The 27930-nt window shown below is 38.8% G+C and overlaps 3 protein-coding genes across 7 annotated transcripts; 1 reads left to right on the top strand and 2 right to left on the bottom strand.

Annotated features, from left to right (window-relative positions):
* Positions 1 to 2853: 2853 nt before the first annotated feature.
* On the bottom strand, positions 2854 to 13113 carry zdhhc20b (zDHHC palmitoyltransferase 20b). Of its 5 annotated transcripts, none has more exons than XM_007547838.2 (14): positions 12953 to 13113; positions 11339 to 11365; positions 10896 to 10990; positions 10670 to 10790; positions 10499 to 10568; positions 10345 to 10377; positions 9817 to 9937; positions 9318 to 9353; positions 9008 to 9137; positions 7927 to 8053; positions 7662 to 7751; positions 7452 to 7588; positions 6678 to 6716; positions 2854 to 6465 (listed from the first exon to the last, which is right to left on the bottom strand). In XM_007547838.2, the coding sequence occupies exons 1-13, from the start codon at positions 13068 to 13070 to the stop codon at positions 6682 to 6684; spliced, it is 1140 nt and encodes a 379-aa protein (XP_007547900.1). In that variant the 5' UTR covers positions 13071 to 13113; the 3' UTR covers positions 2854 to 6465; positions 6678 to 6681. The 5 variants fall into 5 exon arrangements, with proteins under 5 accessions (XP_007547900.1, XP_007547899.1, XP_007547901.1 ...); XM_007547837.2 differs by having other exon boundaries at positions 2860 to 6465; positions 6678 to 6719; positions 12953 to 13112; XM_007547839.2 differs by having other exon boundaries at positions 2860 to 6465; positions 6678 to 6719; positions 7452 to 7564; positions 12953 to 13110.
* Positions 13114 to 13666: 553 nt separating this feature from the next.
* On the top strand, positions 13667 to 14873 carry LOC103135221 (arylamine N-acetyltransferase 2-like). Its single transcript, XM_007547843.2, has one exon. The coding sequence runs from the start codon at positions 13958 to 13960 to the stop codon at positions 14822 to 14824; it is 867 nt and encodes a 288-aa protein (XP_007547905.1). The 5' UTR covers positions 13667 to 13957; the 3' UTR covers positions 14825 to 14873.
* A 508-nt stretch (positions 14874 to 15381) lies between these two features.
* On the bottom strand, positions 15382 to 27662 carry marchf6 (membrane-associated ring finger (C3HC4) 6). The gene is made up of 25 exons (XM_007547836.2): positions 27309 to 27662; positions 25952 to 26051; positions 25380 to 25453; positions 25044 to 25187; positions 24457 to 24529; positions 24170 to 24338; positions 23706 to 23892; positions 23110 to 23171; positions 22993 to 23025; positions 22827 to 22878; positions 22661 to 22719; positions 22488 to 22568; positions 22291 to 22359; positions 21418 to 21492; positions 20996 to 21130; positions 20691 to 20911; positions 20231 to 20368; positions 18873 to 19095; positions 18216 to 18285; positions 17818 to 17999; positions 16897 to 17031; positions 16702 to 16791; positions 16385 to 16517; positions 15965 to 16100; positions 15382 to 15740 (listed from the first exon to the last, which is right to left on the bottom strand). Exons 1-25 carry the CDS (start codon positions 27325 to 27327, stop codon positions 15653 to 15655), a joined length of 2748 nt encoding a protein of 915 aa, XP_007547898.1. The 5' UTR covers positions 27328 to 27662; the 3' UTR covers positions 15382 to 15652.
* Positions 27663 to 27930: the final 268 nt, after the last annotated feature.

Raw genomic sequence — 27930 nt, 5'->3', positions numbered from 1 at the left:
TGATTATTCTGATTTTAGGTGTACGGCTAATGCAAGTCTCACAACTAAGATTGCATTATTACAATAAATAGATATTTTACTTATTATTACTTGTTTTGACATGTAATGGTGAACATACATGATTGCACTTAACTTCATGTATTTTTGTGATATACAAGAAGCCTATATGTAATTGACTGCTTTAAAAAAAATGGCATGAAATAACTATATTGAAGTTAATTAAGGGGACATTTTATTGCTGCTTTACTGTGGATAAAATCTCAACTCTTCACCCGTCTGCTTGGGACTTTTAGGGTTCATGAGGTTCCTTTTTGCTTGTTTATTTCTCTGCATACATAATGTGGGTTTTATCTTTCCGTGTATCTCCATTTAAAAATCTGGAAAAGTAATAAACATATATTTAAAAACAGCAACGAAAGAAGAAAGCATTTGCTTTCAAAATGTATTTTGTGGAATGTTTATGTAAGGGAGTGTCTCATTGCTCATCAGATATCTGAGCCGATGACGATCTGAAAAGGATCCAGCTGCTGTTTGGGCGTCTCTCTAGCTATATTAGAGCTACATTGTGACGATACCAAATATGCAATATGTTGTTTGGGTTATGACTTGGAGTTAAAGACAACCAAAATGTAAAAAAATATGCAAGAACAATAATTTAAAACAAACTTAAACATAATATGTTTAAGTTTGAATATGTATTCAAAAGTGGGTAGATTATCCAAAACTCGTACTGAGTTATGAGTCACACTACTCAAGTAAAATGCAACGATGGAAGGAAATACTCAAGAGTAAAAAAGCATTTTTGAAAAAAAAAAAATGAAAAAAAAAAACGCTTCTTAAGTATTTTTATTTTGTTTTGTCAAGTAAGTTGATTGGGAACAAATCCTCATTTTCAGCAACGACCTGTTCAGGAAACATCACACAATGGAACGTCTCAACAAAAAACCCATTAGAATACCATGAAACAGAAACATTCAACCCCATTTATACTGTCTAAACATACTACACACCCAACGTATCATATACACATACAAGTGCTGAGTATCTGATCAGATTATTTGATTAAATATCTTAAAATGTCAGACAGAAACAATGTTTATTTACGTAAAAATTCAGGTAATTTAAAGATTAAAATGCAATAAATACAAATAATAAAAAACACTTGTCCAACTAATTTTTTTCTCCATAAAAAGCAAAACAAAAACCCTATAAAGCTATTACTTACAACCCATAATGCTTATATTGATCATATTAGAATACGGTCAAGTATTTCAAGGGCCACAGCAGGTAGAAAATGCCAGAATAATAAAGCATGTGTGCAAACAAAAAGTCTATTTTAACTCGAGCTGCATCTCATGCATATTTTTATTTTTTTTTCTTCATTCGGTGAAGTTACTTACATTGGGTAGAGTATCCAGAAATTTTTACTCTAGAGTAACGACACTTTATAAAAACATTTCTCAAGTAAAACTCCTCCTAAAATGAATGGTAACACTTTATTTGAAGGGGGTTGAATAAGACTGACATGACACTGTCATTAACATGACATAACACCTGTCATGAACATGAATAAGCCTTCATGAATATTTATGACTGTTGTCATAAAGCGTCATTCGGTAAATTATGACACTTTTAATGCAAAGTTGACATTATTCAAAATGTGTTTGTTATGACAACTTGACATTAACCAAGAAATCATTACTGATATAAATTTGTTATAAAAGTATTACTGATTGCACTTTAAAAATTACGTAACTTTATGTTATTAAAGGTAAAGTTTAAACAGTAATGATTTCCTGGTTAATGTCAAGTTGTCATAACAAACACATTTTGAATAATGTCAACTTTGCATTAAAAGTGTCATAATTTACCGAATGACGCTTTATGACAACAGTCATAAATATTCATGAAGGCTTATTCATGTTCATGACAGGTGTTATGTCATGTTAATGACAGTGTCATGACAGTCTTATTCAACCCCCTTCAAATAAAGTGTTACCAAATTAATTTACCGTGTGGCTCTTCAAGCATCGATCTGAAGTCCACACCTTGTGAACGTCCCCAAACGTTTGAATGGGTTCGGCTTCACAATCTCGTCAAGGATGGCCGTTATCACTGTTACACGTGTGTGTTTTATCCACCGTGGCTTACTTCCTCTCGTGAAAGCGTGTCGATGAGCGTTCGCTGGACAAACAAACAAGTCAGGAGTCTTCCCCACAACTGTGACATTTCTATATTAAAACTTTTTTTTAAATTTGATCTTATGTGACATTTTAAGAAAATTCATTTCGAATTAATTAGATTCAAGCCATATTAGTTAAGTGAACAAATAAACACTGGATATTTGACTCTCTGTGGGGTTTACTTCTAAATGCAATTACTAAAACAAATCAACTTTAATGTTGTTCTAATGTATTAGGCTCTACTTGTATGTTGACTTTACCCAGGTCTGACCTGCTTATGTGTGTTTATGTGTGCAAGTGGAGTAAACTGCAAACAAAAATTAATTTGAAAGATGACATAATTGCTTTGGCTCATGATAATATCCAATTACTCTGATGGAAAACTAAACACAAGCTTTTTTTTTTCTTTTTTTAAAAAGACATTTATTGTTATTTTCCCAGTTAATTAAGAGGCATGTACTCATAAGTAGGAACAATGAAATTAATGAGACAAGAAAAATATATATAGTCATTTTTTTTTGTTTGCTTATATTATACACACACTTTAAAATAGAACATAAAAAGATATTAGCAGTCATGATAGGCTACAACCTGAACCGTGGAGACAGACGTAGCATGGTATCAATGTATAAAAGATAACCAAAGTCATCAGATCCTTCTTCCGTTTTCACAGGAGTTTTTATGGCTTCATTTAATCAGTTTATACAGACAAGAGTAAAGCTCGTTGAAAACATGACTTGCAAAAATTTCAGAAAAAAATTGACAATTTCACACCAACCCTTTCCCCCCTCCCAGTATTATAGTAAAACTCCCTCCCACCCCCCGTTTTACAGAAGTTAGGTGCCATGCTTTGAGCCAGAGTCCAGAATCTCTTTGTTGCACAGAAGCATTCCTCCCAATACAAGAATATTACAAAAAGACACTAAAATGAAGCATTACAAAACACACACACACACACACACACACACACACACACACACACACTCTGCTTGGGGGCGCCAAACAGCCGGGCAGAGGATACAGGCAACGGTAAAACAAGACGGCAGGTCCGATGTGAGTTCCTTACGTGTGACACAAGAACATTCTGAAACCATTTTCTTACACCAAATGTTAAATCACAATCTATACATAATCAGGACAGAACCTTGGCTTGGACAGCGATCCCTTACAGTAGTACTTTTGAGATCTAACCACAGTGTGATAGTGCAGTAACAAAACCCCTCAATCGCTGGTTTGGAAAGCATACAAATAATAATAATAATAATCATAAGCACACCCAGAAAGACACAACTCTAAAGTTACGATTTCCGAAGAAATCTCACGACGTTTCACCGCACCGAGCTCAACACGAACAGGCTTGTAAACATCACGACCAGAGAGAGTTTGGTGGGATCTGTTCTGCGGAGGGGCTCATCCAGCGACAGTTTCTACAGATCCCGGGCCCGACCCCGGGATTCGGGGAAACCCGTGTTCGACATTTTGAAACAAGACCGATTACAGCAAGAGTCTCGAACAAGCTCAGGGTCCTTCAGCAGTTCTGAAAACGGGCACAATAATCCGAGCTTCTGATCAGAGGGGTCCGATTCGCTTTCAGAACATATCTGGATGGTTTGTCACAGTAAAGCGATCCGCAATGAGCTAACACTGACGAAATACATGAAAACCGAGGCAAAAAAATAAAATAAAATAAAACTGCAGTAAGAAAAAAAGAAAATTGACCTCAGAACAGACTTTTACATTTGAAACCAGATACAGTTAAAAAGGCACATTTCTTGCCTTCGCAGTCTAATATTAAAGACATTTTTTTCTTTTGCAAAATGCAAGAATAATTAGAGATAAGGTTTTAAAGAACTCTACCATCGTCTTCAAAGTCAAAAATGACATCCAATTAGATTATTAGATTTAATCTCCTTTTGGGATCAATAAAGTTTTTTTGAATTGAATTATGATGCCTTCAAGTAGGGCTCGATAACATGATTGAAAAAAGTATCACAACATAAACATTTCATAACAGTCAACATCGATAATCATCGATTAGTTTTTAATTTTAAATATATAAAATACTGCCAAATTGCTGCCGTGACCTTACATGTTTTATCCACCATCAAGCTTTTGTACTCATTTTCCCCTTTCACTCCGGTTTTTTTTTTCTTCGTTTTGCCACCGTGCTTCATAACTGCTTAGAAACAAAACTTACTCAACGAGGTCGTTGCTAGGTAACCAAACAGTGGGTAAGTTAGTTAATACCACCCATCTAGCTAAGCTAGCCGTCAGCAGTTGAGCGACAAACGCCTTCCCTCTGCCTACGCCTCCCAGAATGCTGTGCGGTTCTGGATTTGAGCTCACTGAAATTACTGATCGTTCCATTTGATGTATTTTCTGTTGATATCGATCGTGTGTCCGTTGCGATATATATTGTTATCGATTCATTACCCAGCTCTACCTTCGAGGAATTTGGGGAAAAATCTGCTGACATCGCTCGGCGAAAATGAAACAACTACTCCAAAACTAACATCACAGTCAGAGAATACCTGTCCATCACTACCATCAAAGAGGAATGAAAGGTAAAGCTTGTTAGCCGTAGCACACCATCCCAAACTGAAGTACGGGGAGGACGGTACCATGTGGCTGTTTTAATGCGAACTGGTGTGATTCACAACACAGATGGCCCCCTCCAATTAAAGGGACTACACTGAAACAGCATCTGAAGACATCTGCCAGGAAGTTAAAGCCCAGGCAAAAACAGGTCTCCCATTTGAACAATGACCCTAATTCTACCACCACAAAGCGGTTTATGGAAAGACACCCAGAACGTTTAACCCAATTCAGACAGCTTAAAAAACAATTTTACGAGAGTTTTCCAAAATTCACAAACTGTTCCTCGTTAACCTGTTTGCGGTGACCTTAACTGAACTAAAACGGGAAATGTTCTGTGTGATTTACAATCAGAAAAGGCGCAAAGAATAAGGTTGTGTCTTTTGTAAGTACGTGAACATCTGGTTTCAACTGTATCTGGCTTGGTGCACAGAAAATAAGCACATTCTCTCCACCTACTGTCTGAAACTGGTAAAGCAACAAGTTTCAGAGAAATATAAAACGCATTAAAAAAATAAAATAAAAATGTATCACAGAAACTGCTGCATCCATTTCGTTTCGGGATGTGGTGACACTGGCCTGTGAGGTTAGGATAAAGCTAAGATGCTGTAAACACTTCAGGTTCAGATGTCAGAGCTCCTGACATGTCAGCCCTTATTTGGCAGCAGGTGTCTTGGTAAAGGTTGAAGCTGTGAGCTGTGGAAATCAACCACCAGACAGTGAGAGGAAAAAAAAAAAGCCAGAGTGGACTAGGTAAAACACCTTCCAGGTTCGACTGTCTCATTCTTTTAAAGCAGCATAATTCAACACCATCTAGCCACAAAGACACTTTGAGCTAATCCTTTCAGTCAGTTTTTGATGACTGTGACTTTAGCTGTAACACATATAAACATAAACAACATCTGTCACACCACTGATATCGTTTGGATATGTTGAAGTAAGAAGAAAAGGAAAACAGAATGCTGTTTTGTTGGACAATTAATATCAACAAAGTGCAAATGCGCCATCTTGTGCTCAAATATCTCGCCACATAAAGTCTGGATCCAGTCTTTGATGCCGAGGACAGGCACAGTCCACTGAACCGTGGGGTAGAGTCCTCTGCAACGGTCCAGGTTTTTGGTGGCAGAAACATCCATCTCAAAAAGGTGCAAAATAATCATAATAGTAATCATAGTAATCACTCCAGCTTTATAAATAAAAAAAAAAAAGATGAGATGCACAGAATGGGTAAGCAAAGATCCATCTCCATTGTATGGGTTGGTTTAAAAAAAAAGAAAAAAAGCTGAACAATTTTACAGCGCGCTCGGAGCGTCTGAGATCAGGTGCATCGTGGAGGTTTTTGGCACAAAAATAATAATTATATAAAAAAAAAAAAAAACACAGTCCTGTGAATCTTCTTACACTTGCGAAATCAAACTGAGAGAAATGCGTCCGAGCCGAGTGCGGTGATGGAGAACCCGTGTTTAAGAGATGTCCGTCCAACACTGCATGCAAAAATGCCAAGGCTATTAAAGCAATATAGTGTGGTGCCCTGTGCCAGTGGACTGCGTTTCCAAAAAGCTTCTCTGAATGTGTCCGTGAGGAATCCACTTATGGGGACTGTTGCCATGGTGATGAACAAGACTGTTTTGTTTTTTTTTTGTTGTTGTTTTTTTTAAGGCATAGCATTAGATGACATGTGTTTCTCCTGTGGTCCAGAAGAAAAGGAACAAATTAACAAGCACTGATCCGTATTTGTTACAAAACAAATCAAAACCTTGCATCGTCAAGAAATGTCACAATATATTCAAACTTATCGTTCCAGCCTGAAGACACAATGCTTCAAATAATTAATTAAAAAGCATGTGAACATTAATGTTACCGAGTTGAAATGAAATGGTCTGAGTGGAGCTTGTTTACCTGGTTAGGACTCGCTCTCCATGGTGACGGTTTCACTCTCTGCTGTGAAGTCAAAGTGAAGACACAGTAAGGTACAAAAATGTCTAATTAAATCTAGATTAATGCAATCATTTTCATATAGAGATGCACCAATCTGATTTTAATGTATGTATAATAATTATTATTATGGGAATAATTATTCCCATAATTATTCCCAATTATGGGAATAATTTCCCATAATTGGAAATTATTCCAATTATGGGAATAATTTTCCCATATTGAAAAATTATTTCTACAATGTGCCCTACCCATAAGGGCAGATCTATTCTCTCTAATTCTATGCTTTGTGCTCTGAGAGATGCGAGGCTTTATTTATTTTACATTATATTTACCATGCCTAATTGCACTTTCTGACCATATGATTTATTGCAGTTTGACCAAGACAGTCAACCGATTGTTTTTGTCAGCTTCGTATTTATTATTTATTTTTACATTGGCTGTTAAACTCCAATGTTTGGAGTAGAAAAACATTATACTCCACAGTCCACTGACTGAACAAACTACAGCTGTGTTGTTTTTACACATTTGGCCAGGCTTGTGGAGCTATTGGTGTATTTAAGTGTGCTGTCTTGGCGCGTAGTTACCAAACAATTTTGTAATTTAGTATATTTATGTTTAAAAAGAGAAATATTTTAAGTCAATTCAGCACTGTTTTTTGGTATCAGAAAGGTACTAAACCTCATATTTGGATCGCAAGGGGGGAAAAAAAGGTGGACTGGTGCGTCCCTCGTTTACCTGATTTGAGGAAGTTTTCGGCCAGGTGGTCATCGGCGTTGTTGGCCTGCTGCTCGTTGCTCAGAAGGCGGTTCTGTGACTCACTGAGGGGGCTCACAGAGACCTCCGGCACGCTGTAAGATGAAGTTCTGTTAGCCCTGCTTTCCGAACAGAAAGAGACAAAATGAAGTATTTCCTTATGTATATATGAAAAAAAAAATTAATTATCACCATTTATTGGAATCAGGTTGCAGAGTGACAGTGGCCTGCTCTGCATCAGCGTTGACCAATCGGGTGGGAAACGTCAGACCGTCACCCTGACTGGAGAAAACGGGAAAAAAAAACTTAAGATTAACAGATGAAATTTAAAAGGGAACAAACTTTGCATGAACTGGAGCCTAAATATAAATATGCTAAAAAAACAACAAAAAAAAAAACAACAACAAACCCTTAGCTCAAGCTATCTTCTACTTCTCCAAAACTGCAAGTCTGTTACCTGGTGAAGATCGGCAGCAGCCAGTACTGCTTCTGGTCGCCAAAGACCTGAGCGATGTTCTTCCGGAAACCCAGAGAAAAACCGTTCTTATCTGAGCCTGTTCTGAAGACCGGCGCTCTGAATGCCTCTGCAGGGAGGAAGCAACGCAAAGAGAGAGACCATAAAGTCATAAAACACTAGAACAACATGTATAACCTGTCAAACAGGGGAGGAAAAACACACACAGGCTGTCTCAGAAGTAAGATCGATATTGTTCGTACGGCTCCTTCTGCCGACAAAAGGAAATAAACTACAGGTTTCTTGAAAGTCTTTATTTCTGTTATGTCCTTTCAAAGTAAGGTGTTTAAAACTGAAGTCAGAGGAAGAAGTCATTTCAAAGGAAGTTGGAAGCATGTCTGCTGATCATTTCAGCAGATAATACAAATGTGAAAACATCACAGCAAGTTGTTCCGTTTTCTCCTTTCATTCTGTCATGGAATATGCCAGACTGAAATTCCTAAATTTTAGATTTAGGAAATCTAAAATTTAAGGTAGGGATCTACATTTTCCCTCCAATTATGCAAATGAGAGCACAAACATAGTCTGCATTATTTTCTTTATTTCTTTTTTTTTTTGTTCTTGAAAAGAATCCCGAAACAATGGAGCGATGGAAATGTTTTTCTTTATGCAATTGAACAAATTTACATCAGTTAGAAACTAAATCTAAATTTCAACTTGATGTGGTTCAATAAATTGGGGAGCAGTAAAAAAAATATCCCAGAACTAAAAAATTTAGAGGCATTTTTTTATTTTTGATCGACTCAGTGCTCAAACCCCACGGTGATTATTGAATGGGACAAGTAAATGTAAGAATGCTTTCATATTTCATATTTTTATAAAGCGGAATTTTAAAAAGTCTGGAATCTTTTTCTTTTTTTTTAAACTGCAACAGTTCCCTGCAAGCCTGATTAAAATGTCAACAAACCATTAAGTCCATTAAAAAAAAGGAAACTAATACTGCATTTTTGCAAATTTAGTTAATAAGTATCTTTAAAAAAAAAAGCAAACAAAAAAAAATGTTGAATGCATGTGTGTGCATTACCTATTGTGGATCTGTTCTTCCCTACGAGCCACAGATGGTAGCTGAAGAGGGAGAGAATACTGATGCAGAACATGGCCGCCACAAAAAACAGAAACAGGACGTGGAATTTGGCAGAGTTATTCAGCTCGTTCTGTGGGAAGAGACGAGAGGAGACGGAAATGGGGATCAATAACAAATTTACAGGGATGGTAATTTCAGAAAGGAGGAAGGGATAAGGCAATGCAGGCAACAGTGGGATGAGAACCGCGTCACTGCATGCGTATCACGAAGGCATGCAAAAACTCGTGGCAGCAGAGGACGGCTGGGTTACCTTCGGGCAGTTCTCTGCCGATTTCCTACGACAAAGCTTTAGCATAAACAGAAACAAGACCAGTTAGGAACAACAGGAGAAAACAAGGGGAAAGCAAGGAGAAGTCTGACAAAAAAAGAGAATAAACTGGCGAGAATGGAGAGAGAGAGAGAGAAGAGATGAAAGGAAATGCAAGTGCAGCGGCTGCAAGAATGTTTGCTGCTGACTAGTGGTGTGACTGATGGTTCTGAACGGGGAGAGAGAAAAATCGGAGAACAATGACCCGTTTGTGTGCCACGACTTCAGACGAGGAAACTAGGAGAGAACCGGGGTCAAGGGTGAGAGAGGACAGAGGAGGGAAAATAAAAAATTTAAAAAAGAGATTGCACAGGAGAAGTCAGCGCCATGCACAAATATTTGAGTGGACCCGAACAGATCCGCATCTGAACTCTCACACACACACACACACACACACACTCAAAACACACACGGAGCCGGCGCCTCAGCATCAAGTACTCACGGTCCAGAACTTTATGAAATACTGTAGAACCGTGGCGGCAATGAAGAGACAGTACACCAGTGAGTAGGCCAGGAAGAGGATGAAGAACTTGTAGTTGGAGAAGCCAACGCAGTTGTTCACCCTGAACACACACACACACACACACACACACAAAATTAATTAAAAGTCAACTTATTATACAAAAATTCAACGTTACAAAAAGGAAGTGGGAAATTCTGGAGTATTACAGGCAGTAAAGGGCTCCAAAAGAAAAATAGACCCTATTAAGCATTTTCTTATTTATAGGAGAGAAAAACATTCAATCAGCAAAGATAAATTGACCAATAATTGACAAAGAGAGAGAGAAAAAAAAAATCAATGACATTCTTAAAGTCTGGCCACGAGTTTTCCAATCGTTGACTGGAAGTGAAGCAAATGTGTCTTACATGTGAAAATACTCAACCTTAATGCTTTATCAACGTTTTTATACTATTTTATACTTGGTACTTTTCTAAGGGACTGTACGAGCAGGAAGCAGATCAGATTTACCAAGGACAGTGGTGATCCATCTTCAGCACACACCTTTACAGCAAAACAAAAAAACAAATGATCAAATGGACACAAAAAAGAAAAAATAACGACAACAAAAAAGAAATAGTTGATAGGAGAGCAGAATTTCCTGAAGGTAGTCCGGTTCTCTTACATGTCGCATGCGGAGCAGTGGTGACACCGGTCCGGCTTGATGACTTGACAGCGGTCGCAGTAGCGGATCGCTGCAACGCGATTTGCACAATCTTTCAGTCATGACTGGGCGACGACGAACGACAGTATATCCCCCCCGCCCCCCATTACCAGCCGGGTGACGCGGCCTTACCTCCGGCGCCCGTGCGAGTGTACAGAGGCAGGGTGGAGGCGGCTCTCCACAGGATCTCCTGCTGGGACTCGGGCCTCTCCTCCTTCTCGTAGCGCTCCTTCTCGGCTTTTGGCAGGCAAAACTGGAACGAAGCGGACACAACGCTTTTATCACCCGGCTGGTTTCATCGCGGCAGGGGATCAGAAGAAGCATGCAGACAGAAAGGGAGCGCTATGGGATCTTGTACCTCTTTGGAAGGGTTGGCAGGCTTGGTGAAGATGGTCTTCCAATAAGACCACACAAACATGACGAAAGAGACGTGGAAGAAGATCAGGTAGACAACTGGAGGCAGGGAAGGCGGGGAGAAGGGGGGGAGATTGGATCAGCGGGAGAGTAACACAAACCATCCAGTAAGTGTGCAGACGCAGAACATGAGTTACGGTAATACTGCGGCTACTCAGACTACAGGGCCTGATGAGGATACAGTTATATAATTAATGGGAGAAGACTGCAAATAGGTAGTGCTGATTAAGGAGGAGCTGCCGGGCGACAAGCAAGCAAACTTTTCTGTGTCAGCAAGTCTACGGAGTGCATTACAGCAGACCTCAGGGACACTAATCCGAACAGGCTCAGCTCAGTGAAATACCACTCGCAACAAATTAAACACTTTTCATCTTTTGCGGTACTTACTCCGCTCTCCCATCATGGTAATGGTGTCTGTAAGAGATACAGAGAAAACACAAATGTTAGAAAAATAATCTAAATCAAACAGAAATAAAGAGTTTCTTTTTGAACAATAACATAAAAAAAACAACAACTGGAGATTAAAAAGATATTCAAATGGCATTTCAGGATGGGGGGCGGGGGGTCTGGAAACTCACTCAACCATGGTAGTATGCAGGCTGGGACAAGAAAACCCAAGTGGAAATTTACTGAAATTTCCAGTGATGCTCTTTGACCTGGACTTCCAGAAATGTTTAAGTTCTTTTTAAGAAACAAAGTTTTTTTTTTTAATCTCTATTCACTGTACTACAAAGAATTAAACCCCAAAAAGTTATTCTTAGGCCAGAGTCATGATCTTAAAAAAGGAAAACTTTATCCAATTAGTAGCTAATTTAATATTTTATAAATTTAATGCAGAGATACACTTTTTTCTTGGCCAAGACATATTTCCTTTGAAGTCAAACTTACAGATTCTGATTTGGTTTCTACAACACATCTCCATTTATACATCAAAGCACACGCATAAATGTGCTTTGATGTATAAAGCACATTTATACATTTTTTTCTTAATTTACACCCCCAAAACCAGTGTTATTTAAATTGCTTTTTTGCATTCATGATCACCTTAAAAATGAGCTCAGTTGCCTTGCAACAAGAAGGTTCTGGATTTGAATCCTGTTGGGGTATTTTTGCGTTGAATTTGCTTGTTCATCCTGTGTGGGTTAACTCTGGGTACTCCAGCTGCCTCCCACAGCACCAAAACATGACTTATTAGGTTACTTGGTTCTTCTAAATTGTGTGTGAATGTGTGTGCATGACTGTTTATCCTGTGTGTCTGTGAGATAGACTGCCTCTCATCCAATGACTACTGGAGGTAGGCATCAGGCTGAGACACCCCGGCAACCCTGCTAAGCAAGTATAGACAGTTGATGGATGGATGGATCACCAACTGAGGTAAAGTTGGCTGATTTCAATCTTTGTGAAGTTGTTGGTGCATCTCTACTCTGCAGGGTGGGGATCACATGGCCTCATTTCAGAGTACAAACATAGCTTCAGTGGGGCTTTCTAGAATTAGCTCATATAAGTTTTACATAAAATTAAGAGTAATACAAAGTAAAAATATTCAGCATAAAAGTTAACTCCTGATTAAATAAGAGGTACAAACAGAAAGAAAAAAAAACATCACAGGAAGCAGTCAGACTTAAATTTTACTATTGCTTCTTTCAATTTAAAAGAACAACTAAAACGCAATCTGCGCTCAAACCGAGCAGGAAACAAGAAATACAAAACCGGCAGTCTTAAAGTGCAGCAGGAGAAACCTTATGCGTTCGCCGAAACATATCCCTCCTAATACAGTACAACCCGACGAGATGTCAGACAAACAGACACGTATCTGTGTGTTCGGAGCCGGATGGCAGGCAGCACCATTGTTGAGCTGCAGCCCATTCACTTCCTGATGGCAGCAGCAGCAGCCACAGCAGCAGCAGCAGCTGTGTGTTTGTGAGTGGACACTACAATGAAAACATGTCCGTCTGAAAAGCCTTTAGGGACGCGACAGAAAGCAGCGACACGTCTACTTACACAAACAAAGCTCCACCACGTAAGCGTAGTAGGACCAGCAGACGACAAGGGCGATAAAAATCACAGGGATCCAGGCTAAACCCCGTTGACAGCATCTCAGTACGTGTGTGGGCGCCATCTTTCTCCCTCTCCCTGTTCCACTGGGAGCAGGGCGTGTTCGACGTGAAGACGTCACCGGCACGTAGCCACACAGGAAGTAGTCAAACTTAAATAAACATGATTATTTATGTTTTAAAATCTTTTTGGACCACATAGGAAGGGCATAAATATCAGCTCGGAAAAGAAAATCAAACTTCTCTCACTCAACATTTCAGCTTTGACCTCAAAATTGCAGCTCTTTGTACCCCTTATGATGTTTGCATGACTTCAATAGTAATACCTCTGTTAATCACAACCTAAAGATGATAGCATTTAGATATTTGACTAAGTCAAAAGGTGTGCGCACATTTTCAACCTAGAAAATTGCCCTAGAAAATGTTTAATGTTTAAAACATTGTGCACTGTAAAGAGACAGGAAGGTCACCTATAACATAACAGAAAAATAGTTTAGTTTAAACATTCTATTTAACTATAAATATGCTGGTTTTATATTATAGTATGGTGAAGTCATATGATTTGTGGGCAGTCATCCACAAATCATATTTTGAAAACATTTATTTGATGTTTTTCTTGATAAATGAATAAAGTTTAACTGTGAATTACCTTTAAATTTCAAAAGTTATGGAAATTATATGCCATGAACTTCTGGACCTTACTGAGGACTGGGCAGCAGCCTCCAGCACTGTTTTCCTTAACTACGCCTCTGCATTACATGCCACGGCCCACGAGGGCATCCTTTTTATGTACTTTGATCCTGTACATCGACACGTTCATGTGGAATTCTTATGGTGTGTTTGACCTGTTCGCTTTCTGCTCTTAATTCCCCTGCGCTCGGTTTCCAAACCACTCTGGAAAGAAAAGTGAAAGTAAAGCGTCGTGAGACCGAAAGCATAGAAGGAAAAGGAAATGTCTTCCGTGAAGATGGAAGTGGATCGGTACCTGTCGCGGATCGGGTTTGAAGGCCCTTCAGGTGTGCCCAGCCTGGAGCTGCTTCGCTCGGTTCACACCTGTCACCTGCTGTCGGTGCCATTTGAAGACCTGACGGTGCACAGCGGTGGACAGGTCAAGCTGGACCTTCCGGCCCTCTACGACAAGGTTGTGAACCAGCGCAGAGGTGGCTTTTGCTTTGAGAATAACTCGTTGTTCTACTGGCTGCTGACCCAGTTGGGCTTCCAGACCACTGTGCTCTCGGGTCAGGTGAAGAACTCGATAACTAGTCGCTACGGGCCCCCGTTTGACCATTTGATCGTAATGGTCAACCTCGAAGGGAAACGGTGGCTGTGTGACGTCGGTTTCGGCGCTGCTGGTTTTAGTGTCCCGCTTTCGTTGGATACTTATGGTCCTCAGGTGCAGGGCCACAGAGTTTACCGTGTCAGAAGGATAGACGACGTGCACTTTCTGGAGTGGCAAAAGGAGGAAAACAGAGGCGAAGATGGGGACTGGACGGAGATCTACAAGTTCACCCTGGAACCTCGGCGTCTGGAGGACTTCGCCGAGATGTGCCAGTATCACCAGAGCTCTCCCAGCTCCATCTTCTTCTGCAAGTCCCTCTGCACCGTGTTAAGACCCGGCGGGAGGGTGTCTTACATTGGCCGCAGGCTGATTAGCACCACATTCCCATCTGAAGCAACGGGAGGTGGGCTAGAAACCACAACCAGGGAACTTGAAGATGAAGAAATTCCGGCTGTTCTAGCAGAAAACTTTGGAATTGTGCTTCAGTCTCCACTTATTCCAAAAGATGACACAATTACTCCACCCCCAGTTGTATACTGATTTATGGATGTCATAACTTTTAAGGCAAAAATATACAACTACTATTTCTGACGCACCGATGAGGTGCTTCCGATTGCTAACATTTTTTTTTTTGGGGGGGGGGGGTTATAATTGTTTTAATTAAAAAGACTAAATAGCAAATATATATATATATTGACCTATTAAGTTATTTTTAATTGACCATCCCTACTTAATGTGTTTTATTATCCTTAAAAAACCTGCAAGGTAGTCTGTTTATGGAACAGAATGCAAGTTATTTTTATGCATCTGATGAATTGCAATTGTAAACCTAATCTAATTGTATAAACTAAATTAAGATTTTGAGTATTTGACCTGACAATGACCAAATAACAGTGAAAAATTGCAGAAATTGTGATTACAACTATTCTTAAGAAATGAGCTTGAACTTTTGGTTAATAATTTCAACTCAATAAGGTTTTACATTTTTGTAATTTAATGCTTAGGATAAAATTATGCATCCTAATTTTACCAGATGCCTTTGCTGAACAATCACACACACACACACAGATTTTGCAGAACACATACAACAGAAAATGTAAACTGTCACTTTGATTTAATAAATTATACAATACAGGTTTTAAGATGTACAATGGTCATTGCATTAATCCACAATTGTCCTTTTTCATAAGACAAAGTCTGCTTTCAAAGTATTTACACATGTACAATTTATGAGGCAGCGCTTCACAAAAAGCAAGGCATGAATGACAATACACATGATGTTTAGACCCTCTACAGTTACCCTGTGCAGAGGGGGGTCTACAGTGGGTAACTGGTGCAAAAACGTGGCACACATTGGACACAAAGATGTTACTCTGCGATGGGGTTGGAGGATGGGATAGAGTTTGCTCTGCTAGATTTCCGTTCGTAGTTGACAAGCCTCTGACCAACCAGGTACCTGCATGGGGAAAATACATGTCAGAATTGATGTTTTTTTTTCTACAACTAATTAGATTTGCCGAAGAATAAAATGCATTTTGTGTTTATACCAAGACATAAAATACTAAATGTTTCAATAGAGACACAATTAAAATAAGAGTCTTAGAATTTATTACACAAATAAAGATTTTAGAATTGTTTAAAAAAAAAAAAAAAAAAGATGGACGACAGAAACATTCATACTTGTCATTTTTGATGTGCTCATAAAGTCGTTTAAACTGTCTGATCTGGAAAGACAGGATGCCGATGAGCGACACCACCATCAGGAGGAATGGATAGATTCTCCTCTGCATCAGGATCTCCATTTCAGGGGTGACACCTGGAAACAAAATACAGGTATATGGTCTTCACTTTTCTCCTAGTCCTGACTAAAAGTGATCACCAGAATGAGCCTAGAAGCGTGTGGATGACCACAAAAAGTAGTTGGATGCAAGACGGAATTTATTCATGGACATTTAGTGAAACACTGTGGGGGAGGTGAATGGGAGGGGCAGGGCTCCATGTACATATGCGAGTCTGTATATGTTGTGGAGGAGAGAAAGTTTCATATAAATTTAAAGTGGTCTAAGGTGATAAAAATAAAAAAGCATTTCTCATACTGACCGACAGCAGGAACCACTCCGGCAGCAATCACATACGGCACACACAGGGACAACAGCAGGACTGAGATAACAGGAGCTGCCAGCTTGCGGATTATGAACTGGAGATCAATGTTACGAATTCCATTTGCATAAACCTGTGAAGAGGCGGAGAGTTAACAGGATTCGGTTCAAAGCTCCATTGAGCAACAGAAGTCATCTCAGGGGCTTTACAGAAAGACAAAATGAACAGGCAATTTCATCTCACTCAGCAGATCCTTTTTTTAAACTGGGAAATTTAAAAAGGATCATATTTATATTTCATATCCATTAATACTCTACCTGCTCAATTACAGCCTTAAGCCACCACTGTGGGCCCATGAGGGTGATGGCTGCGATGATTTTGGCATGGAGAACTCCAAGAGCCCAGTCCTGAAAATAACATCAAGACATATAAGAGCATATAAGAACTTCTTAATGCACGTTTAAGTGAAAAATTGTGGGAGACGACAATCTTGTATGCTTATATAATCTTACCTGCCAAGGATAGAACAGAGGTGTTTGGTCTAGAGGTACTCTAAGTGGGGCCACAATCACCAGTTCAAACAGCAGCCCCAATAACAGTGGGATGACTCCAGCAACCAGCAAAGCCACAACCAGGGTCTTCAGGATCTACATCAGTAATATTATAAACAAAGACAAGGGTGAGCCCCACTGGTCTTTGACAGAAAAATTATATCACTAACTAAAAATGATAGAGAAGCAACAATCTCACTTTTCTTCAAGAAGTTAATGACATTTTGTGCAAATTTTCCAAATGATTTAGATACATAATCCTTCCTCCAAGTTTAAAGGAAGTTCAGTTTCATTCAGACTCCATACATAATTGCTCTAATACAGCTAAGAAACATTTTATCATTATGTGTATAGAAATGTCTTTTTAAATACGTTTGCAGCACCAGATTTTATAGCACTGATGTACAAATTTTTAGCTACATGGGCCAAATATGTCAACGCAAAATAAATTTTTTCTTTAAATTGTAAACCACAACAACCATTATATATTGATTTTTTTTTTTATTCTAGCTGCTCAACAATGAACTAAATGCTCATTTTCTATAAAGCAATCAAAGTAGTCTGGTTTTTGTAGAAAATGCAAACCTAAAAAAAAAAAAGGCATACAAGATGAAGTACGCTTAGAACACCTCAGATTTAGACAGATTGTTAAACTACACAGATCAGTTTGTTTTCATTTCTTAGCAAACCAATATTTTTTTACCTTTTCTAACTTATAAACAGGGTTTGTGAAAGCTTATTCAAATGCCAACCATCACCTCTGGCTGAAATGCATAATGTGTTTTGAGCAGCTAAGGACTTAAAAAAATCACAGCATTTTGAAAAGCCAATAATTCCCACTGCTCCCGTTTGCTTATTAAAGCTTAAGATTCCTCCGCTCACCATGAGCGTCCATTCCTGGACTTTGTGCATGATTACGATGCGTCCCTGTGGCATCCACGCCAACAACACAGTGACTCCACGAACCGAGAGCCAGCAGACGTACAGACCACACGCTGCTGTGTACAGCTCATGGATTTTAGAGTTTCCAGTCCAGAAGGACATGAGCCAGCGGCCTGTAAATACTGAAACACACACACGGCAGAGCAATTATTCACATCACAGCCAAATTTGTAGTGGTAACAGAGGAGAAAAAAAAAAGACTCTCCTCACTTATAGTTCAGGAAAGACTTATCATTATGCGTCTATATGAAAGAGTCAGAGCTTTCATTAAGGTTTGGGTGGAGTTCAACAAAGTAGTAATTTATCTGTTAGTTTAGTTGTTTGACATCACTCCTTACCTGGTAGAGTTAAGCACACCAGACTGGCCAATAGGAGAGTGATGCACATGAAAATAATCAGGAGCACAATCTAGGGGACAGAGGACAAGCCACGTAAGTAACTTTCATACTTTACAACAATTGCATAGAAGTCTTCAGAAACATCTGATTTCTTTACATTTTAAAGTCGGAGGAAGAGAAAAGCATGATATGGCATAGTATCCTGAGGATGTACAAATTGCCCCTAATTTGTGTGTGCTGCAAAAACACAAAATCTTACCAAGTATTATATCTAGTTTCTAATGCAAATATTATAGGAGATATAGGAGCTTGTTCTAAAAAAAAAAAAAAGTACAAGTTCTAGTTCAGATTATTTCACTTATGACAAGATATTTTCCCATGTTATATAGTTTAATCCATTTCAGTGGATTAAACTAGTACTTTTTCATCAATATTAAATTATTGATTTGAAACAAACTCGTATGTCTATCTGAAAGTTATTTGCATGCGAGTTTTTTTACATTTCAAGTGTGCTAAGATATTTGCAGTATAAACTAGGCAAAAATACTTTGTAAGGTTTTGTGTTTTTCAGAGTGGTAACACATTTCAAATAGGATTGACTGTGCTGGAGAGCATTGTAAAGCATGTTAAAAAAAAAAAATCACAGGACTGTCTCACTCTGAATGGGAAGCGCAGGGGTCGGTGGTACGGCTGGAAACCCACTGGCCCCCCCTGCTGCAGGATGGCCTGATGTGCTGCATGCAGTCCTTCCCCAACAGCTGGGGCCGGGTTGTTATTGTTGTTATGAGGCCCGTGGGGAGGGTTGTTATTGTTGTTGTTGTTTGCAGGCTGGTTGGCATCATTGTCCTCCTGCTCACCGAGGAGGTAGGAGTGGAGGTCTCTGCAGACAGAAAGGAAAGGCTGATCAGTGGCAGGAATAAAAGGACGCCACGTGTTGCTAAATGTCGACATACCCTGAAGTAAAAAAAAAAAAAAAGATTTATTTGAACACAAAAAGTAGTGTGTAATTGTGAACTGGAGGGAAACAGATGTGGTTTTCAATTTTTTGTAAGGTCTGGTGTATATTTGTATTCCTCTAATGTGTGTTAATGGCAGGAAATAATGTGTGTCAAAAGCTGATAAGGACTTTCCCTCACACAAGTCAGCCAACTGTGACTACCTCGTTCAGAAAACACTTGGTATGGGCCAAAAGATGTCTAGGTCACAAACTGAATTGTTTTGTGAAAGGGGCTCTTGGTTGCCCATGGAGACAAGCAATCCAAGGTGATGTGCAAAGTTTAACCACAAGTTGGACTTTGCATGTAAATGTAAATCTTGGTCTCTTTTGCCAAACTATTGATGAGAATTATTATGACTTTGTGATACTTCAACCTGAGCTGTGAATCTCTACAGCTCCTCCAGGTCTACCATTTGCCTATCAGCTGCTTCTCTGATGATACTCTTGTGGCCTAGCTTGTCAGTTCAGGTGGATAACCATGTTTTGATTGGTCTGTAGCTGTTCCAGAGTTTCTTCATTTTCTGGTAATGAACTGGACAGATCTCGACCAGATGTTTAAATCACCACCTAATTTTGCTTCAAACATATCCACATCTTTATGATTTTGTTTACCCACCAACGTAGTTTAGCAAAACCAAAACCTTCACAGAACAGCTGTATTTATAAGGCGTAGGGTTAAATTGTACACTGATCAATTCACTTCTTTAATCAGATGACGGTTTGTTAAAATTGGGTTTTATTTTCGGGCATCAGAGTAATAGGGTTGACAAAAAAAAAAAAAATTCATGCAACACATTTCAGATTAATATCAGCAAACCTTTTCAAAACCGTGTATAATTTTCTCTCAACTTCAGAACTTTGCACTAGTTTGTCACCTAAAATCCCAAGGTGACAACATGAGAAAAAAAATGAAAGGTGGTAGAAAACACCGTTGGAAAGCACTGTACATGTTGATTAACATTTCTGATGAGCACTCAAACTATCAACATTTTAAGCATGAATGCTGTTCAGGACTTACAGTAAATAGCCAGCACTGACTGTCCAGGCTCTGACCAGACCTTTCAGCCACTGGCGAGTGTGTCCTTGCTCCAACAGGGCCGGGAGGACAACCTGAAGTAATAAGAGCTCCAGAGACAGCTCACTGACAGGGGCGTCACTGAAAGGCAAGATGTAAAATAATCAGAGAATATCTTGATGGTGTTCTCCAACCAACTAATCTACCATAATATGGACATTTATTCATTTCTAAAGCACACAGACACATTCAAACAAGTCACAGCAGATAATGTTTTTGTCCAGCCCCTTGTTGACTATACTCTCAACATTTCCTTTTTTTTTTTTGTTCACAAACTTAAGAGAAGAAGTTGTGCGTTTCTGCCTGACAAAGGAAGTGGTTTGTCAAACCACTTTAGATGCAGAAAGAACACGTTGCATTTCTGTAAAATGTGATCTAAAATGTTGCTTTGCTCGCCAGTTACCTGTAGAGCATCACGTTGTACGGGAGGAAAGTTGGCATCAACACTTTTATGAGTCTGATTGGCAGCCACAGCATCAGCAACACAATTGAGCCAAAGACCACCACAGACAGGATGAACCTCCGCAGGTGTCTGTAGATGGGTAAATGAATCATTTCCTGAACTGGGTTGAAGTCCGGGTCATTGAGGTTTCTTAAAAACCAGAGCACTCCGGGCCTCAGGACCTGACGGAGATGGATTTTACGTTAGCATCAATTTAATGTGAAAGGACTATAAGCTGACATACACAAAAACAGACCAGGCCTCACCTCTCTTAGAAGTAGAATGAAAGACGCAAAGTAGAACACGTACACCATACCCACAAGCCAGTGCAGGAACATGGTGGTGCCAGGTGCCGACTTGAAACTCATTTCTCTGTCTTTCAATGAGGCGTCAAACATTTCCTGCAGACAAAGACGGGAACATTAAAACAAAAAAACAAAAAGAACTAACAACATTTGGGGTCTAATAAATCACAGCCTTTCAATGCATTAAGTCAGACAATTTGAATTTCTTCCGTCTGATCCACAAGCTACTGCAAGTAGTCATTTTAAGGTTTGTAAAACTATCAGAATACAGAAACCTTTGCTTTTTACAATCCAAATTTGGCCTCTAAAGCGAACTGCCAAACACCTCTAAGCATAAAACAAAGTGCAAGACATCAGGAACAGAATCAAATCAAGAGTCTTACCAAAGAGCAGATGTCGAGCCACCAGCCACAGATCAACGGGAAAACTCCAATCTCCACGACAACCAGCAAAGAAACCTTTGACAGAGCATGTTTATTTCAGCCATTTTAATTCATTCAATGATATACACATTCATTTCATTCCAATACCGGTTATAACGCATGGCTGCAGAGTTAATTCAGTTTATAATGGCAAGTTATCCAAAGATGGCATCCAATCCTTTCTGAATTAAAAAAAAATGACTGTACCATCAAAAAAAAAAAACCCAAAAAAACACATAAACCTGAATCATCGTGTTTGATTCAGAAGAACTACTGTAGCTTTAGGAAGTGGAAAAGTTCACAGTGGTTTCAATTATATGATGTCATATCACACAGTACATGTGTATGGGAAAGTGCACAAAGTCAACACAAGAACACCAAGCATGCAAATATCACGAGGTGACCACAAAGCTGGTCTGATAAAAGTATGCAGCGTATGTGAACACTGTGTTTTAATAACCATCAGAATGCGCCATACAGAAGCCAACGGGTGGGGGGATAATATGAATAAAACAATGTAAAGAGCAGAAGCTTCTGTCATTATGGATATGAACTGTAGAATGCTTTGTCATTTCTATTGTGTTGTACTTTAAGCTGCAGCCAACCACAGCTATAGAAGAATGTCCAATATTTTAAGAATTTGACACCTATAAAGTCTTTGTTTATTCTAATACAACAAAACTGCACAATAAATACTGTTTTGCTGTATTCACCCTTTGTTTATATTAACAAAAAAATATTCAGGCCTGCATTGCTGTAGAAACACAGAAAAGGAGTCCATGTTTCCATATACAAGTATAAAAAACAAAGCAGAAAGGCTTTCGGAGAGGTTACCTTGACAACAATGTAGCAGACTCCCAGGAGACGCCGGGAACGTTGGAACCTGACCAAAGCAGCAAGTCCCTAGAATATCCATTAAGGATATCTTTCGCTTGATATTTTCACAAGAAGGTGGCCTAAATTCATCTATTAGAATTGATTTTGAATATTAAACATTTTACATGAGGTATTGATCTTAGAACAAAGGATACATGGCACAGGATGAGAGTCATGGCCAGCAGTATGTAACCCACAATCGTCGTGATTAGGCCCTCAAAGTGAGATGCTTGGACCTAAAGTATAACGTTACCAACAACAAAAGATTAAATCCTACAGCATTCATAACTGTGTCTCATAGTGGGATAAAGTAAAGGTGGAGTCTTACGTATTCCTCGAAGCCGAGGCCAACGACAGAGAAGTGTCCAATGTGGTAGGGACAAAATGCTAATAAGAAAAGAGCAAAAGGGTATGGTAAATCTTTTGTAAAAAAAAAAAACAACAAGAGTATTACGGTTAAGTGCAGTTTATAATCTTTGTCTCAGTCGACTCACCAAACACCAGAATAAAGAGTGTGTTGAGAGACACCACCCAAAACACATGCTCCTATTAAACAAAGACAAGTCGTGTCAAGAGGAAAAGCTTTTGTTGGACCTCATAGGTAATTATTAATAAGATAATAAACAGATCACATAGAAATGTAGTGTAAATATGAATTACCAGAAATACAAGGGAACCATCCAGACCGAGCATCTAAATGCGAAACGACAGTTACAAGTCAATGTGGTGCAGGTTGGCGTTTCAGACGTAAAAGGATTACTGATTTTATGCCGTTACCCTTTCCCATGTGAGTTCCTCTGCTGCTCTGTCCCACTCCAAGGCATTCCAATTCATGTCATCTAAAGCAAAACAATTGTAAAACACTCAAATGTAGCAAATATTATTATTTTGTCACCATTTTTGCTGGAAAATATCTGCAAAGGAACTAAGACGTAAAGGTGGAAATAAATTTCTCTTCAGAATTGACAAATGTATAATAATAAATTGTTCTGTGAAAAATTCAACTCCAAACTGTGTGTTTTAACATAATGTTAAAAAAAAACAATACATATTTATTACTGGGGAAATATTCTGCATTTGTAGCCGCTGTGACAGAGCAAATACAAATATTTTGCTTAGTCTTTGAAAATAAATAGATTTTGGATCGCAAAATCTACTGCTTCAATGAAAGCTTTTGCTGTTTTACAGAATAATAATATGAACTTTTCCATGCTGCATGGTGAGACTTATTTTTATTTTTGGGTGCAACTTATCAAAACTAACAACTTGGTAATAAGTAAAAGTCACAATTGCTCTAGTTTGAACGTCAAAATTAAACAAAACTTGTTTTTCTGTTTTACTTGAAGCATTAATATGATAAATTATACAGAAACCTTGGGCTCCATTATTGGCCTCTCCATCTTCAGCAGGTGCACCCTCTTCTTCCAGCTCCGGGTCATCAGCCTGGTCCGGAGGGCCGTCAGGGGGTTCAGGCTCGGCCTCATTTTGAGCCGGAGGATCAGCGTGGTCTGGCGGGGCCCCAGGGGGCTCATCGGCTGCTCCCTGACCTTGAGCTTGACCCTAAGGGTGAAACATTACACCAACAGGACTATTAAATCCAAGGTTATTGAATGATTCCATATCTGACTAACTGAAGAATGAGAAATGATAATATATATAGTTTTCAGTAATTATGCTGGATGTTGTCTGGAATGATTAGCCTGTATTTGCAGTTAGTGAAAACATAAATTGTAACCTGCACTTTGTACTATTTAAGTAGCCAACAAACATACAATTGTTATATTAGTCTATAAGTTTCTAATGTCCACTTTTTTTTTATATACATGCAGCTGTGTACCTCATTGGCTTGTCCAGCAAGGTTAGGGGGCGGAGGTTGGTGCTGTTCCAACCACTGGGGGGCGCCACCGTGGACAATTTGCTCTCTGAGCCACACCAGACTGATGAATGCACACAGAGTGCAGGTGACAACAAAACAACCCTGAAGGCAGTCTGCGAGGAGGTTGTCTCTGCAGTAACACGACAGAAATATATTAACAGAAGTATATTAAAGCAAACAACAGCAGCTAAGCTGTTCAAAATTCAAAACGGGGAATCATCCGTTTATAGGAAATGATCTCTTCTTACGTAGAGAGCATGTCCAACGGCAGTGTCAAAAGAGAGCTCACGGAGCCGGTAAAAAGACACTTATAGATGCGACCTGGAAATAAAGAGACCAAAGCATTAGACAAGTGAGATTTTTCTTAACACCGTTTTGAATTGATTCAGGCATTCTGTTGCTTTATGCTTATTTTTTCCTAACTAATAAGACACAGAGTGACTTCTCTCTTGTTTCTAAAGGCGCGAGAAGCTAAAAGCTGCACCAGTTAAAGGTTAAATAACTTATCAGCACAAGTCCATTAATCCTGGTGAAGCTTTTCCAATGGGAGTCTCCTGTTGATTTGATTACACAACAGGTGTGGTACAGTGGTTGTGAGGTAATCCCTGTTTTGGACTGTGATGATTCCTGTGCGTGCCTCTGTTGGTTCTTACTGCCCTGGGTTCACCTCCGACACCTACTAATTTACTAACGCTCACACTCCAAACTTTAATTAATTGGTTCATGTGTTTTGGGTAAAAATCTGAATCACTTTAAGGGAAAAAATATATATATTTTACTTCCCCTTTCTTGTCAATTTGTCTACCAAGGCAAGTTATGACAGAATACCACTTACATGCAGTGAGAGGAACCACTCCAAGCCATGCGAAGGCAACCAGCGTGTAATGGAACCAGTAGCGGATGGCTGTACCCACACTGGTCAGCAGACCAGCACAGATGTCCTGGATGGGCAGACGTGAGGGCATATCTGGGGAGTAGACTGAAGTGTGCAGAAGAAGAAAGTTAGATTTCTTGACAAGAGTAAAACATTCCGTTTATAATGCAAATTCATACTGTTTGAATGCATGAATCAAGCTAAAGAAATATCACAAATAATAGGGCCTAATGCTGTATAGTGCTATACTCAACCAGTAAACATGCTGAGAACTAACATTTTAATGGATGGACTTACTTGGTGTGAAAGCAAATCTGTGCTTGCATAATTCACAGTACTCCTTCCTGCTGTGTTTCAGCCACTGGACCAAACTGCAGATGTTAGAAGAAAAAGAAATAAATACAAAAGAAATGCCCAGTCATCCCTGAAATATGTACAGTACTTATACTAACAGGATAAGTACTGTCAGTACTTATCCTGTCCTGTTTATAGATGAGGACATCTATAAACAGAAAACTGCCTTTAATATTAGGTGTATTGGTATGTTGGAAACACTCTCAGCTTGATTAGTTCATAAATTTATGGATTAACTTAACATTACTTTGTTATATTATAATTGAAAAAAGTTGCGCAGATCAGATTAAAAGGCCTATTGAAGACACCTGCTTCATTATTCAAGAATATAAAATGTTCATCCAACACAATCAGGCATTAAGGGATTCAATATTTGAATAATGCAAAAGATTAACCAAAGCACGTCTCTATTAAAAGGTATCTAGGTCAACTGTTAACTTAGACACTTGTAAAAATTTTGAAAAAATAAAAATAAAAAATAGATATCGGACCAGAGGACTCAGTGTGACACATACCATTCCTGGTGGATGAATTTGATGCTGCCGGTGCACACACATGGATGGTACAGGGGTTTGTCTGGGGTCCCCTCAGAGCGACACACACGGCAAATATCCGCTGGGGAAAAAAAACAAAAACAAAAACAAAAAAAAAAACACAGAACATAAGACCAATTGATATTGCTAGAAATTAAAACAATTACTAGATCTCAATATAAAATGTTGCTTAACTTTTAAATAAAAACAATGTTTTCGATTATAGATTTAAGATATGCACAGACAAGTTATTACATAAAGATTCAACTGGATTCAGGGAGAAAGTAAAGGTGGGTAATCTGCACTACAATACAATGAAAGGTTGACATATACATTTCCCTCATTCCGATCCTGTGGCTTTAAAATCTGATTAATCAGAATCAGATGCCACAAAAAGTGCCAGGAAATTTTATATGGCTAAAAAAATAACTTATGGTGTATAAACTAAAGAAACAATATACACAGCATTTATTAAGGTTATGTTTTTAGTTTCCTACAGTTGGGAAACTCCTAGCAGAATATTTGTTAGACACTACAGGCTGGCAACTCTTGCAGATAAGCCAATGTGCAACGGAAAACCAGCTCCTATAAACCCGCTACATCTGTATTACTCTTTATTGCCAAACATTAAAAGCATTAATTCTTTCCTTGTGTTTTTAAATTAATTTCTTCAGTTGCTTCTATTACTTATTTATCATCGTTTCAATTTAGTTACTCTTCTCTTTTTTTCTACACGTTTCCTTTTTAAAATGTATTTTCTTCTAAATCCCTCTCCTATTTTCTAATGTGTTTTTCCACAGATTTAATTAACAGCAACTAAACCTTATTGCAAATACGTTGATATCGACATTATCATGCTCTGAGGACGATGCTAACTTACAACAGGAATAAAAAAAAAAAACACGTCCTGGAACAGTAAGTACATTTTCCCGAGTAGAATTCAAGTAAGTATTGCATTATTAATTGATTTATTTATTAACTGGATTAAAATGTAGATCTAGGCAGTGTAATTGACTACTATGCAAAGCTAAGTTTAAGGACAAATAACAGTAAAGTGATGACATCATCCGTAATTTCTGTTGGATCCCCCCCCCAGTTCTCAACATCAAATACATTTCAGCCAAATCTACTGTCACGCAGAGCTTTGTTACACAAAAATAACATTTGGTATAGATCTCATGCCTTCTCGAATCTACCTCTACCTCACATTTCACTGACAGCCGCTGCTAATCATCTGCCATTAGGAGAGCTGCTCGGGAGCAGCAGGTTTGTCTATAAAAGATGAATTTCCGAAGCCGATTGCTGTTAACCACCGAATCGAAAGCAACAAGAGTCTCACCTTCTTCAGCAGTGTCCATGTTATTGACTAAACACCGATTACTTTCTCTAATAGGGTAGCCTCGTACTGTGAACCCATTAACGACACAGGCAATATCGCCGAGCTAGCTGTGTTAAGCTAGCGACACGACTGTATCCTAAGGTTCGGGTGCATTGGCAGTCGTGAAATGGTTTCCCAGCAGAAAACACCAAAGTGTTTGTTGTGTTCTATCCTTTCACCTTGAACACCTAATCTCTGGTGTGGAAAATGTTTCTATTCCACAGTAGACCGAAACTCTGGAAAATTGTGTTGGTAAATCGAGAGCTTGGGTCTGGACGACAAACGGCTAAATGCTAAACGAAACAGCGCATGCGTAAGCGTTACGGTATTGTTCGTAACTGAGTCACTGCTGTTTGCCAGCTCGTTTAAATGAACGACAGAATATATCTGTTGTGAAAGGTTTATAAGCGGAAAAATTGCAAATAAAAGTAGAGACAAGTAAATGTCGTAATAAAGTAATCGATGTGCAAGCAAAAGCAGAGCGGGTACACTTAATAGAGCAGATTAGTTCATTCTGTGCGGAGAGGGAATGAATCTAATGCAATTGAAACTAATTTGTACATGCAGTTTAGTTTTACTTTTC

Source organism: Poecilia formosa, unplaced genomic scaffold (genome assembly GCF_000485575.1).
Source record: "Poecilia formosa unplaced genomic scaffold, Poecilia_formosa-5.1.2 Scaffold22, whole genome shotgun sequence".
NCBI lineage: Eukaryota > Metazoa > Chordata > Actinopteri > Cyprinodontiformes > Poeciliidae > Poecilia > Poecilia formosa.
The sequence above is the reverse complement of the archived record's forward strand: the minus strand, read 5'-3'. Positions and strand labels throughout refer to the sequence as shown.

Coding starts and splice junctions, on each gene's coding strand:
- zdhhc20b (XM_007547837.2), bottom strand. CDS start 13,070: ATGGCGCCCACACACGTACTGAGATGCTGTCAACGGGGTTTAGCCTGG. Junction 10,791..10,895: donor CTGCCAACCCTTCCAAAGAG/GTACAAGATCCC, acceptor GCTTCGTTCCAG/TTTTGCCTGCCAAAAGCCGA. Junction 6,720..7,451: donor CGAAAACTTCCTCAAATCAG/GTAAACGAGGGA, acceptor TTGACTTCACAG/CAGAGAGTGAAACCGTCACC.
- LOC103135221 (XM_007547843.2), top strand. CDS start 13,958: ATGTCTTCCGTGAAGATGGAAGTGGATCGGTACCTGTCGCGGATCGGG.
- marchf6 (XM_007547836.2), bottom strand. Junction 22,569..22,660: donor GCCTCGGCTTCGAGGAATAC/GTAAGACTCCAC, acceptor GTTATACTTTAG/GTCCAAGCATCTCACTTTGA. Junction 20,369..20,690: donor TACAACGTGATGCTCTACAG/GTAACTGGCGAG, acceptor CTTGCCTTTCAG/TGACGCCCCTGTCAGTGAGC.